This window comes from Rattus norvegicus, chromosome 7 (genome assembly GCF_021556685.1).
Source record: "Rattus norvegicus strain SHRSP/BbbUtx chromosome 7, alternate assembly SHRSP_T2T, whole genome shotgun sequence".
NCBI classification, from domain to species: Eukaryota; Metazoa; Chordata; class Mammalia; order Rodentia; family Muridae; genus Rattus; species Rattus norvegicus.
Genome location: NC_141540.1, coordinates 118,942,121 through 118,956,061, shown reverse-complemented (window position 1 = coordinate 118,956,061; position 13,941 = coordinate 118,942,121). Strand labels below are relative to the sequence as shown.

The window sequence follows — 13,941 nt, the reverse complement described above, 5'->3', positions numbered from 1 at the left end:
GCCTGCATGTCTCTACTTTTGTGCATGTGTGTCCGTGTGGGTTGGCCACCCTGCTTCCTGTTCAGTAGCGAATAATTCTGACTCCTCCTCACATAAAGGAATTCCAGTCATCCAGGGCCTGGGCCTGGACAGCCCTGGGAACCAGTTCCTTCTGAAAGGAATGGAGAATGTTTCCTTTTATGGTAGTACCAGGCCCTTTCTGCTCGTGCCTCGCCAGCACACGCAGGTACATTCTTGCCTGCTCCAGAGCGGTGACTAAACATGCCCGCCTGCAGCCACAGCTGGGGCCGACCACAGGGAGCTGCTGGGAGAGGGCAGGGCCTGGGATGACAGAAATGCTTGCTTCAGCTTCCTGGGCCACACTGCTGTTGGGGGAGAAGGGGTAGAAGCAGCTGTCCTCTGGTCTGTCCACTCCTGCCATCATACCCAGGCTCGGTTCGGTCCTAGGCCTTGTCTGGCAGCATTTGGGGGTGGAGGGGCAGAGCAAGGGGGAGGAAGGTTGAGTGTCCCCTCTTGACTTGTCTCTGAGTGGTTCTCAGGCAAGTGGGGTGGTATTGGTGTGAGTGGGATGATGGGGGCCCCATTCCAAGATGTTTTCCTTTTTTCTTGATTTGGGGGTTTGGTTTATCAGCTTTATGGTTCAACCTCGCTTATGTCCACAGCAGTTCTGCCTCCAAGTGCCTGGCTTGGTGGCTATTTCTTGGGAGATTAGCATGAAGGCTGCAGCCGAGGGCAGAGGCAGCTGCTGCCTGTGTGGGATGTAAGGCTTTTCCCCTGCATCCTGTATGAGTCCTGATAGAGTAGAGATGGCTGTGTGTACTCGGCAGGTATGCTGCTGAGGTATGCTAGAAAGCTCACCTGCAGAGCACCGAGATCTGCCTGGTCAGTCTGCCACTGGATGGTTAATTCCCTGTCCCGAGGCCATGTGCACAGAAAACCATGAGTCATTCACCCAGCACCTTGTCACATGGGGTCCTGAGCCCGTGCAAGGGCCAGGAGTGCCAACATGATGGCCAGCAGCCACGAGTGCCCCTGACTGGTTCTCCTGTTCCCCTACCCCCTCCCCACACCACTGTGAGTTAGTTTACTGTATTCACAGGGTCAGCACCAGGTCTGTTTTATATGTTATATTTATCAAAATAATCATGAAGTAGGGTGGGTAGCCAGTGTATGCTGTGCTGTGAAGCGTCATGGTCAGGTACCTCGCTGTGGTTCTGATGTTACCAAACGGCCCATGGGGGCTGGGTTCAACTGTTTAACTATAGGGTTTGAGGTGGGCCCATGGTCCCGGAGCTTGGCCATCTTAGCTTAGAGTTCAGAGTGCAGGGAGCTGTGGCTGTCCCTCCTTGCAGAGGGGAACATTCCTATTTCTCCTTGCTGAACTTGTGAAGGTAGGGTGACTGTTGGAAGTTCTTGCCACTGGTGTGTAGAGAGCAGGCTGTCACAGGCTCATGCCAGAAGCTGCCATTTATTCCTGGCTCCCCCTATCCTGTCGTCATTCATTGTGCCTTACATGAGCCAAGCACCATGCATGTGGATTCACATGTGTCCCTTTTACATGTGCTACCTCACAACATGGAGGAGTGCATGGGGCTCAGAGAAGGCTCAGTGTCCCATACTGGGACTGTCCCATTGTAAGCTAGGCCTTGCCATGTCGCCTGCTCTGTTTTCTGGCCCCTTAAACCATATTCCTTACTTAAATGTGGGCAGTGTTGCAAAAGCCTGCCATGGGCATTTTCCCCTGATATTCATGGGCTGGAGTGGGTGGCAGGGGTGTGCAGCCAGAGCTGGACGCAGGCAGCTGCCTGGGGCTCCTCCATTGTGAATGTCCCTCCTCTGAGGCTGTCCACAATAAGCCCAGGTTGGAGGCTTGGGAGAGTCCTTTCAGAGAAGCATTTAAGTCTTTGTTCCCTATCTTGGCAACTCTCCGTTGAGATAGGAAAGGGGAGGTTTCTTCTTCCTATCCAAGGTAACCTGATGTCCTCTTTGTTGCAGACCGAGAAGATCAGTCCATCCTTTGCACGTAAGTGTTTCTGAGAGAGGGAGGGGTTAGGGGAGAGAGGGAGGGGGAGAGGGAGAGGGAGAGAGTGTGTGTGTGGTGTCCATTGCTCTGATGATTTTATTTGTGGTGCTGGGGATTGAACTCATCCCTGCTCTTATTCCTGGGGAAAGATTATTTTTATCCTGTCAAAGGCAGGTTGATAAGCTCATTCCCAGTTCAGGCCCCTCCCCTCCCTGGGACAGGACTCAGGGCTGTACCAGTTGTCTCAGTGAGCTGAGCTGAGCATCAGCCCTGGAAAGTACTCTAGTGTGGGTGGGTGACAGCGGAGGAGCACCTGAGGCTCCAGTGAGAGCCACCAGCGGGCTTTTCAGAACCCCCAGCATGCCCTCCGGCCCCGGTTTGCTGATCTGGCGACTTTCCATCTTAATAAGGAGGCGGGGAGTTCATGGAACAGAAACTACCTCTCAGGAATGTTTGAAGGGAACACACATTAGTGCCTTTGGCTCCCAGGTCACCAGCTGCCTCCCTGATGTCTAAAACATTGGCTCTGAAGGTTGCCAAGTGACCAGGGTAGGCAGTGGCATGAATCGACTTTTGTCTGGCTCTCGAGGGCCGTGGAAGCAAACCGAGAGAAGGTTCCAGAGCATCCCATTTGGTTGCTGTTCCTTTCTCTTCATGTTGGCTCCCTCACGGGGACCCACAGAAGGGCAGAGTGGTAGACAGCAGCACTGTCCCCCAGTGGGCCGGAGGATGAGGACGAAGCCACATCTCAGTGAGGACTCATTAACTCTGTTGGCAGGGGTGAGTCTGGAGCAGGCAAGACAGAGAACACCAAGAAAGTCATCCAGTACCTGGCACATGTGGCCTCCTCACACAAGAGCAAGAAGGACCAGGTGAGTGCTTGGCACCTTGTGAAGGAGGGAGGCTTCATCTTTAAAAATGAGGATGCTCTTGGGATCAAGCAGAGGCTCACCCACTTCCCTGGTTGGTGGCTTAGAGGTAATGGGAGTGGCTGGATAGTAGCAGGTCCATTCCTTTCCTGGCCTCTGAACTCTCCAAGTTGCTATGGAAACTGGAGCCATCCCAGGGTTTGCACAGCAGAATGCTTGTCATGGCAGCTAACTGCTGCACACAGGGCCAGCCCAAGACGGCTCTCAAGTTGATGGAGGCCAGAAGGATTTGGGTTGACCTGCCTTTGATCCCCTACCCTTGTTCTGTTGTGTGAACCAATGCTCTGGGTGGACAGCCTCTCACTGAGGAAGCACAGTTGGAAAGTCATCTTACTTCCTTTTTTCCCTCCTCCCTTGGTGGATTTTGGTGGAACTCAGCAGTGCCCTGGCTAGGTGAGATGCACGTTTTACTGCACGTTTGCACTAGGAATGCGTGTTCTGCCATCGTGTGCCCTTGGACGCCATACATTCTTCTGAGCAGCTTTTCACCCCACACTTTGTCACTCTCCGCAGCTAGAACTTTTCCTAGAGGCTCGGCTCACTGATTGACTCGGGAGGAGGGCTGGGCGTGACGCACACAGCAATTCTTGACTGGGTCAGCCTCATCACCTGGCTTTTCTCAGAGCTCCAGACCTGCCTGAATTCCAGTTGGGCCCTGTGCAGTTCTGGTCTCGGCACGGTGGGATGTGCACCTGCCTTCCCAGAGTCCCACACGCTCAGTGGTGCATACCAGTCACAGATGACTGGCTCTTCCTCTCCTGGCACAAGCTGGGAGAGATGCCAGGAGGTCCCAGATTGGAGTTTCCAGGTTTCCTTGGTTGCCCTGAGAAATCTAAGTGCCGGTGATGTCACCCCCAGGCTACTGGGGTGCTCGACTGGCCTCACTGGCTTCACCATACTGGCGTTCTCCACACTGTTCACTAGTGAGTGGGGTGTCTCTGCATGCGTAGCTCGGGTGCAGCCGCACGGCATCCGTATGCCGTCTTGTGGAACCAGACCAGAAACAACTCTCTACATGCCAAGCTTCTAAGGACTTTCTGAGACTTTTTCCGTGGGGTGTTAGGAATTATATTTAGAAACTAATAAAGTTTCTTTTCTCTCCCCACCCCCTATCCCCCACCTCACCCCACCCCATTTTCCATTCTTTATAGGAGACCTGTTTTAAAAACAGAGCTGTGAGGTTAGGAGGTCTCTTGCTGTGGTTTTCTGTCTCTGAATTTGGAGTAAAATCTATTTCCCAGCTATTTGTTGAATGCTTGGTATGTGACTGGTTTTTAGGAGGGTGCTATTGGAGTCTCTGCCCTGGAGGACAAGAGACAGGACCCTAGTTAGAGAGCAGTAAAAGGGCCCCATGTGCCTCATGTCTGGTTCCAACTTTAGAGGGAAGGCATACAAATGATTGGGGTCTTAGGGTGGGAAGAAAGCTGTGAAGATGCACCCTGTGGTGGGCACTCTGTGCCTGGGTCCTCCTCCAGCTAGAGTGGTTGGCTGACTGCCTCTGCTGTCTGTCACTGCAAAGGCCATCGACTGGTGTAGTTGTTTACCGTGCCTGAAGCTGTACTGTGATTTCCCATACCTGACAGGCCTGTCTGACGTTTGTGGGCAGGAACTCTTACCTGCAGTGACTGGCTTAACCCCTGACACCTGCAGACCAAGCCCACCAGACATTTTATGTGGCCTTGGCTAGGTCAGTGGATTTTCAGAACTGAGCTTCCTTAAGAGGACAATGAACTTCTGCTGTCTGAGCAGCCATCCTGTTTCCTTCAGGGTTTTTTTTTTTTTTTTTTAGTAATTGGAGCCCCCTGGCTGAAACACCCCCTACCCTGAAAGTTTTTCAGAAACTGGACCAGTATTTTCAAACTTAGGCTCATACACCAGCAGATATCATATTGTGCAAAGTTCATTCACAAAGTTTCTTCTGTACCTATTAGTTGTCTGTAAATCGATCACCATTGGCAACGGGGAACAGGCTCTGTAACTGCTCCCACTTGGCCCACTGATTCTTCTTTCTGTAGCAGCTGTGAGTGGGTTCAGGAGAAGCCTGAGCTCTGCCTCTAAGGCAGGCAGAGACTGCTGAGGGAGCAGGAGTGGCCCAGCCATCCTGGCAGCCTGGCCTCTGCTTTGATAGGAGGGATCCCAGTGCTTGCAGAGCCATGGCTGAGGGCATGGCTGTCCTTGCCCTGTGGCCTGGCCTCAGTGGCCCTCTTCTCAGGAGTAGAGTGACCTTTTCACTTACCTGACTGGGCCGTGGAAGTTTCTGCAGAAGAGGGGAGCCCTGGCTGAGGTGACTTAATCTGGCTCACTTCTGGACTCTGGTGGACTCCAGAACCTTGCTGGTGCCCTGTAGACACACGGTGTCTGTGGCAGGTGTGTTGGAAGGCAGGTGTGTTGGAAGGCAGGTGTGCTGGAGGACAGGTGTGTTGTTGACTCTTGGGAGAGCTAATGCCACCACTTCCGTGTTACTTTTCATCCATCTCAGGTGGCCGCTGTTTCCATAAAGCCCTGGCCACTGTTCAGCCCTGCTGATAAATGTGAACTCTGCTTGGTGAGAGTCAGGCACTCCACTAGAGGTCACGAGGAATGGGGTCCTGGGTTCTCAACGACCAGTTTTGGCCATTGTTGATTGATGCTTGCAGAATTGATTTGGTGGACAGTGGCCAGGACAGGGGTATTAAAGTGATTGGCAGTAGTTAGGTAGAAGACTCGAGTTGGCTGACTTCGTGGCTCAGGGATCTTGAACAGATTGTCCCTTCTTCCCCAACCTCAGCTCCTGAGTCTGAGAAACAGGGCAGCTATCTGCCTATGTAAGCACCATTGGTCCAGGAGCAAGATGTACAAGGGTTTATCCTGGCCCCTAACAAGCCCCAAGATTCCACAGATAGGATTTGTGAAAATTATTGATAAACATGTGGGACTCCAAAGTGGCCTTCACCGGTCCCTCATTTGGATGTCAGGGAAGGTTTGGATGGAACCCGTAGGGACAGTATCTCTGACTCCGTCTGGATGGGATAACCTGTGTCTTGTGGGCCTGATGCCTGTCCTGATGCAGAGGGGAAATGGTGGGGATTAGATATGTGGAGGGGCAGAAGGCCAGTGGGCATAGGGCGAGACTGTCTCGGAGACTGGGTTGTGTCTTAATCTCCTTACTCTCAGCACTTTTTCCCAGAGCTGGTAGCTTCCTGATTTCCTCACAGGTCAAATTCTGATCAACTTGTTTGCAAAGGCCCAGCAGGAAGGAGGAGGCTAGAATGGCAGCTACCAGAGCCCTCCCTGCAGGCCTGTGTTCCTGGTGTGTTGGGCTTAGCCCACACTGTTACCTGGCCTTTATGAGACTCTGGGTTCCTCTGCAGGGGGAGCTGGAGCGCCAACTGCTGCAGGCCAACCCTATCCTAGAGGCCTTTGGAAACGCCAAGACGGTGAAGAATGACAACTCTTCACGATTTGTGAGTACCAACTGGTGGGCACCATGCACGTATCTTAGCACCATGGCTTCCCACCTGGTGCTTTTACCCCAAACAAAGACGTGAGTTTTGTTCCCTCCTCCAGTTGCTGTTCAAGTTTCTGTCAGCGTGGCCTCCCCCTCTTAGAATGGCCACAGTCTCCTTCACAGAAGATGGGAAAAGCCAGTGAGGAAGTGTTGTCTGTGCCCTGTCATACCAGTGACCAGTGGGCTCCCAGGGTCAGGTCACATAGCAAGGAGAACAGCCCATAAGAGCCAGGAGCCAAGTCCAGGCTGGGCATTGATTAGCTCAGGGCCTCTGAGTCCTGTATGTTGGCTCAGCTTTTAAACACAGAGCTTCTGGTCTTCCTCAGCCTCTGGGTACAGGAGCAGGGCTGGGTGAGGCCCCTTGTTCTCTTTCCGATTTGTCTCCTCTGTATTTGTCTCTCCTCAGGGTAAATTCATTCGTATCAACTTTGATGTCAACGGCTACATCGTTGGGGCCAACATTGAGACTTGTATCCTTATGACTGGCAGAATCAAGAGACAGGGCATTATGGGAGGTGGCAGCCCTCATAGAAGACAGGCTGCTTCCTGATTTCAGCACCTCCCTCTGGGCTTTATTGTGTTAGCATTTGTGTGGCATTGGGGCAGTATTAAGAACAGCTGACTCATGGAGTTGCTGACTAGAAATGTGACCTGGGGCTCAGAGGAGAGGTCCCTCCTGGATCAAGAGGGGACTACTGAAAACCGTCAGTGGGGCTCTTGAGTGATAGCCCCATGGTGGCTGCTGTTCTGTGTCTCCCTCATCATACCAGCCTGTGGCCTTTGTGGAGTGCTCGCCACAGTACTGTCATTCACTCCTCAGCAGAGTCCCTTTAAGCAGACATGGCTCTCCCAGTGTGTGAGCTGCACTTTTAGTCCAGCAGCCTCTTTGAAGGCTGGAGGCAAGGTGGCTGGCTGTGCCCTGCTTTGCTGTTCTGTACCTTTCTTCCTTCCTGGTGACATTCAGTTCTTTGTGATGGAGATGGGACTAGGCAGGGGGTTGCCTTCCCTCTAGCATGTCCCTCCTTAACCTACTCAAAGATCTTCTGGAGAAATCTCGTGCTATCCGCCAAGCCAAGGAGGAAAGAACCTTCCACATTTTCTACTACCTGCTGTCTGGGGCCGGAGAGCACCTGAAGAGTGAGTCAGGGCCCCATGGGAGAGCCTGCATGTCACTGCGGAGTGGAAATAAGGTTTGGGGAAGAGAAGCAGGGAGGACTTCTGTCTTTAGGCACAGCACAGGCAGAGCCTCAGCCTCAGAGCTTTGATGCTCTGAGTTATGCATGCAAATGCTAGCCGTATCTGCTGAGTTTCAGAGAGTGGTCGGGGTGATCACATCCCTAAGTCTTGGAGGTCACAGCATTGCCTGGAGCCTGTGAGTCTCATACCTCACTTACCATACCTTTCTCCTTACAGCTGATCTCCTGTTGGAGCCATACAATAAATACCGCTTCCTGTCCAACGGGCATGTCACCATCCCAGGGCAGCAGGACAAGGACATGTTCCAGGAGACAATGGAGGCCATGAGGATTATGGGTATCCCAGAGGATGAGCAGATGGGTAAGGCCAGTACTTCCTGTGGTAGAGGTCCTGGGGCTGGCTGGCTGGCCTCTGGGCATTTTGAGGTAGATGAGAGGCCTGTAGAAACTTCCTGTTGGCTTTGGGGCTGGGGATCCCCATGTAATCAAGGGAAGTCTTTAAAGAATAGGCTTGGGTTTGCTGCTGGCAGCACTACAGGCAAGCAAAGGAAAGAGTCATGACTCTATGAAGTGTGGAAGAGACTGGCAGGCACTGTTTAAGTAGATGAGTATAACTGTGTCCCAATAGAACGGTATTTATAAAAGCAGGCCGTGGGCCTTGAGCCAGAAGCATGTCCTTACTGTAGGCTTAGAAAGGCTGAACGTGGGCCAGGCAGTGGTGGTACATGCCTTAAATCCCAGCACTCCAGAGGCAGAGACAGGTTGGATCTCTGAGTTTGAGGCCAGCCTGGTCTACAGATCGAGTTCCAAGATAGCCAGGGCTGTTACAGAGAAAAAAATTCTTTTCTCAAAATAGAAAAAAGAAAAAGAAAAAGAAAGAAAAAGAAAGGTTAAACATATTATCAGACCTTGTGTGTGTGTGTCTAGGAGAGACAAGCCATCCTGAGTAGTAGAGAGCCCCCAAGACAGGAAGCCTCCACACTATGAGACAAGGCCTGATACCCTGACACTCCAGGAAGTGCGGTACTCATGCTTAGCCAAGGTTCTCTTGTGGACTGGCTACCACAACCACTTGGGGCTTCATCCAGCCTCTGTCCACTCTGACCTGTCTTTCCTAAACACCGAAGGCTTGCTGCGGGTCATCTCTGGCGTCCTTCAGCTTGGCAACATTGTCTTCAAGAAGGAACGGAACACTGACCAGGCGTCCATGCCAGATAACACAGGTAACACCAGGCTCTCATTTGAACTGAGGGTGTGCTCAGCAGAAATTCCAACCCCCGCCCCCCCTAACTGTCTGTGTTTGTGGGTGTGTAGCTTTTAGGTTTTAGCTTTACAGGGTTTTCTTGAGTTGGGTTTCAGCCGTGTTGCTCAGGCTGGCTGTGAGCTTGAGGTATCGAGCTGTCACCTGTGCTAGTAGCTGGTATCACAGCTGTGCATTGTTAAGCCTTCCTCCAGCTGTTTCCTTTGAGCAAACGTAAATTACACACCGCCAGTGGCTGCCGGTGAGGCGGGGACCTAGGGACCTTCTTTCCTGGCCTGAGTTTTGCTCACTTGTTTCTGAAATCAAACGGCTTGTCCTGGTGCTAAAAGCCATTTCTGCTTGAGACAAAATAACCTTTGCTTCATCCTTGCAGTGGTCAGGATGTGACACCATGTAACTCACCTCACTCAGCTTCTACCATTTCCTGTTTGTCTTACAGTGTCTAGCACTGTCTTCACTTGCAGTCCTCTAAAAACATTCGATGTGGGCTGTGTGGCTTTGTTTTGGGTACTTCTGTGGGACTACATTCTGCTGGGCCTCAGGTGGGCCTGTCCCCTTGAAGGTCTGGATAGAGACCTACATTGACACTGGTTGAGGCCTCTGCTCTTCTGCGATGTCTGTAGGCCTGCACTGTGGCTAGCTTTGCCTTCCACCTTTTTATGTATATGAGTACACTATATCCGTCTTCAGACACCAGAAGAGAGCATTGGATCCCATTACAGATAGTTGTGAGCCATGATGTGATTGCTGGGAATTGAACTCAGGACCTCTGGAAGAGCAGTCAGTGCTCTTAACCTCTGAGCCATCTCTCCAGCCCCCGCCTTCCACCTTTCTTCTGCACTACATGCGGGTTTAATTAAACCACTTCTCACCCTTGCCTTATTTTTTGAATTTGTCAGCTGCTCAAAAGGTGTCCCACCTCCTGGGGATCAATGTGACCGACTTCACCAGAGGCATCCTTACCCCGCGCATCAAGGTGGGCAGAGACTATGTGCAGAAGGCACAGACTAAAGAGCAGGTATGTTGTGTCTCTGTGTCACATTGCCTGGACATTTCCTGGGGAGATAGCTGTTTTTTGCAGCTGTGCAGTGTGAGGCTTGCTTTGGACTGCCAGCGGTGTGGAAATTGTTGAATAGCTCTCCTTATTCAGAGCTCAGTACTGACCACTTGAGGGACATGCCCAAGTCCACCTTTGGAAAGTGCTGCCTTAGGCTGGTTGGTGTTTAAGATGATGCCACACCTGCTTCTGCTTAAAATGAGGCCTCACGGTTTCTGTGGTGTGGTTCCTGGTGCCAGCAATGACCCCATCATCTTTAGAACTCAGGCCAAGTGGCTGTTTCTCTACCACCTGCTGCCTTGCTACATGTGCTGAGAGACAAGCAGGGTCTTTCCCATCTGTGCCAGGCAAGTGTGCTTGTCATTCCTGGGCCTGGTGCCCTCGAGGCCGGACTTCCTCCTCCTCCGGCTTTATCCATGGCTCTGGTCATGGGGTTTATAGCGCCAGCTCTTGGATGATGCCGTGATCAAGGCTCCTCCTAAAGTTTCCCACTGGATAGCTGTGAGCTGTGGCTGCTCCTGGGAACGCCATGGTGGCAAAGAGAAGAGTGTTGTTTTCAAAAGTTAGTGTTCCTGATTGCTGCCAACTGTTCATGTCTGTAAGAATTAACAAGAAAGTTTGATTCCCCCCAATTAAAAATTGCTACAAAAACACTTCAGAAAATACAACAAAGTCAGAAGCAGCAACAGTGTTTATTGTCTTACCCATGCGGATTATTATTTCCTGCAGACGCTTTTCCCTTTTAACTTAGTTTCAATTCTGGTTTTTTATAATGAAACTTTGGAAACAGGCAACACAATAGAATGGCCCCTTTGTACCTGTCCCAAGGAACTTAAGCAGATCTCTAGACTTGGTCAGTCTTCACCCTCCTTCTCACCTGTGTTATTTTGAAGCAAGTCTTGGGATGTTACCACTTTAGTAAATAGTTTTTGCAGGTATCTGGGTCCTGTGCTGTGGGGGGCACAGATGTTTTCCAGCTGTTGTCATGGAGCTGCACTTCAGCCAGGATCTGTGATGCTTCCCCGTCTTCCATGCCTAGGCTGGTTCTCTGGGGATAGGGACCCGTGGCTTTCAGACTTTGTATCTAACCTTCATGCCCCTGGCTCTCCTCCCTAGGCTGACTTTGCCATCGAGGCTTTGGCCAAGGCTACCTACGAGCGGATGTTCCGCTGGCTGGTGCTTCGCATTAACAAAGCTCTGGACAAGACCAAGAGGCAGGGCGCCTCATTTATCGGGATCCTGGACATCGCTGGCTTCGAGATCTTTGATGTAAGCTCTGGCCGTCACACTCCCAGGCCTCCCCTTCGGCGTCTTGGTTGCCATCTCCTTGGGTCCCGAGTCTTTTTTGTTGGGGTCCCGTAGCTGCTCAGACTGACAATCTTCTCCGAATCGGAACACTGTGGGTGTGTGTTAAAGAGCGCAGGTGCAGGCCCACGGCCAGCCGGCAGGTTTAGAGGGGCTGGCCTTCGAGGTCACACAGTGTTCCTGTTCACAAAGCCTTTGAGATCCAATAGGAAGAGCCGGTGAGATCCTACATCTGCTCATAGGAGACCTCAGAGAAGCCAAGAGCTCAGATTCAGGGAACTCGGTCTTCAGTTGTCACTAATCTCTCACTGAAGTGTTACAACTTTTTCCCCTTGTGGCTTGAGTATAGTGCACAGCCACGGTGGTAGCAGCCGAGTCACAGATCTGTTGCTGTCACTTTCGTTCATCTCTGGTGGGTCAGTTTTGGAAAGGAGAGGAAGCCCACAGCTAATCCTTGTTCAGGAAGAGCACAGATGAATTTCCATATCCTGGCTTTTGATTAAGATAGTCAACAAAACCCTTTTCTTGCTAAGTCTCTTTGTTTATCTCATAGCATGATCAGCGTAGGGCTTTGTCAGCCTGCTAGAGCGCACAGCTATCCTCAGAAGGCAGAGGCTTCCCGCTGTGGAGTAGGGCACATGCAGGACAAATCCTGGCCACTGCCTACAGGCAGTGCTTGGAGTGTCACAGTGACCTTCCCTGCACTCTATCCCTGTGGCCCTGGGCCCTCAGTAGGAGGGAGCTCTCATGCCTTTTTCTTCCTGCAGCTGAACTCCTTCGAGCAACTTTGCATCAACTATACCAACGAGAAGCTGCAGCAGCTGTTCAACCACACCATGTTCATCCTGGAGCAGGAGGAGTACCAGCGAGAGGGCATCGAGTGGAACTTCATCGACTTTGGCCTTGACCTGCAGCCTTGCATCGACCTCATTGAGAAGCCGGTAAGAGCCACACTGGTCTGGCTGCTCCTCACATCTCTCTGCAGTCCCTGCTGGCTGTGGTATCTAGTCTTCTTCCCGCTGTCTGCTGTCTGCAGAGCTCACAGCCCAGGTCCCCATCAAAGATGCCCTGATCAATGGGGATGTGACTGGGCTGAGCGTTCTGTTTGCCCTAGATCCAGCAGGTGCTAACCAGTTTGTCTTAAAGAAACAGCATGCTTTTGTGAAATAAGAAGATTTCCCCCACCCCCACTTGCTATAGCACAGAACTGTGCGCCATTCACATAAAACCCAGCTTTAAGCTGCTGAGACCAGCACAGCCACATAGCATTTATCCCGTGGCCTTGATTGTTGAGATGGCTGGGGCTAGAAGAAGCCTTCCTCCTCCTTAAGTCCGACCATATTTATAGCTCTTGCTAGATGGAGTTTCCAGCACCCGGTTGGGCTTTTGGGTTTGTGCATGGTATTGAAGCCTGACCTATGCCTGACCTATTTCCCTCTCTGAGTCAACTCCTGAGTGCAGTTGGACGATCAAGGTGTAGTATCCTGGACATGAGTCACAAGAAAGATTATCAGAAGGCCCAGGAGAAAGTCTGGGCACTTTGAAACACTGTCAGTGGCAGTGGGACCTGGAACATGTACTTTGATGCTGACCTTTCGAGGTTTTGTTTTTGTTTTTTCCTTAGTTGAATCTATAGTTGTCAGGACCCTACCTGGCTCCAAAGTGTCAGACACTTGCTGAGTAATCATCTTTTAGTTCAGTGATCAGAAGACTATGGGGTCTCGGGTCTCTCTCCTCTCTTTTAGGCCTCTAGACTCCTCATTAAGCTGTGGTGTAGTTGCAATGTGGGGGCCAGGGCTTGGGAAGGGGCCTTTAGTCCAGGGACAGTCACTTTGGCAGCCTCTGAGCGCCCTGGAACTAGCCACTTGGGGGTGTGGGTGGCTGTGGAACTGCGTTTTGTCAGTCTCCCTGGGATTTCACTAGCGACTCTCACCACAGTACCGCATCTCTCAGCTGCAGCCCAGACTCCAGAGGCATTTTAAAACAGAATTCTTAACTCAGGTCCTGACCTCTAATGACACAATCTTTCCCGTTTGGAGAATGCCCATCCTCTGTGTAAGAATTCTGAGGATTCACGCACCAACCCTGGCTCCTCCTGTGGGTGGGCGTGGCTCCATACCCTGCTCACCCTGTTCCCTTGCTGTCCTTCCTCCAGGCGGGTCCCCCAGGCATCCTGGCCCTGTTAGATGAGGAATGTTGGTTCCCTAAAGCCACTGACAAGAGCTTCGTGGAGAAGGTGGTGCAGGAGCAGGGCACCCACCCCAAGTTCCAGAAGCCCAAGCAACTGAAGGACAAGGCTGATTTCTGCATCATCCACTATGCAGGCAAGGTGAGGCAGCCGGAGAAGGGCGTGGCCCGGCAGCTTTTGATAATGTGTAGTATGCGTAATAAGTAGTGAGCCTGCAGTCTGCGTTCAGAGCCCTTCACACAGGCCTAGCTATGGTTGGAAGCTATGGTGTAGAATATGGTTGGGGCGTCAGGGTGTGGTGTAATGTGTTTTATGGGTGGAGGGGCTGTAGCTGTGACCTGGAGTTGAAATGAGACCCCAATACTTAGGAACTGAGTGACTTTTGCTTAATCTCTTTGAGCTTCCGTCTCCTGACCTGGGAGCAGAGATTACGAGAGCTCCTGTGGGTCCATACTCCAGGGCAAGGTTTCTTGGCTTCTAGTAGCCCAGGTGTCT

The 13,941-nt window shown here is 51.7% G+C and overlaps 1 protein-coding gene across 2 annotated transcripts in view; it reads left to right on the top strand.

Moving 5' to 3' along the window:
• Positions 1–13,941, top strand: part of Myh9 (myosin, heavy chain 9) — an 80,752-nt gene that overhangs the window by 42,973 nt on the left and 23,838 nt on the right. For both annotated transcript variants that reach the window (NM_001305877.2, NM_013194.2), the window contains 11 exon segments: positions 1,996–2,023; positions 2,802–2,895; positions 6,303–6,395; positions 6,846–6,909; positions 7,478–7,576; positions 7,853–7,996; positions 8,763–8,858; positions 9,796–9,914; positions 11,070–11,222; positions 12,026–12,199; positions 13,414–13,587. In NM_001305877.2, coding sequence (NP_001292806.1) covers positions 1,996–2,023; positions 2,802–2,895; positions 6,303–6,395; positions 6,846–6,909; positions 7,478–7,576; positions 7,853–7,996; positions 8,763–8,858; positions 9,796–9,914; positions 11,070–11,222; positions 12,026–12,199; positions 13,414–13,587 — 1,238 coding nt within the window.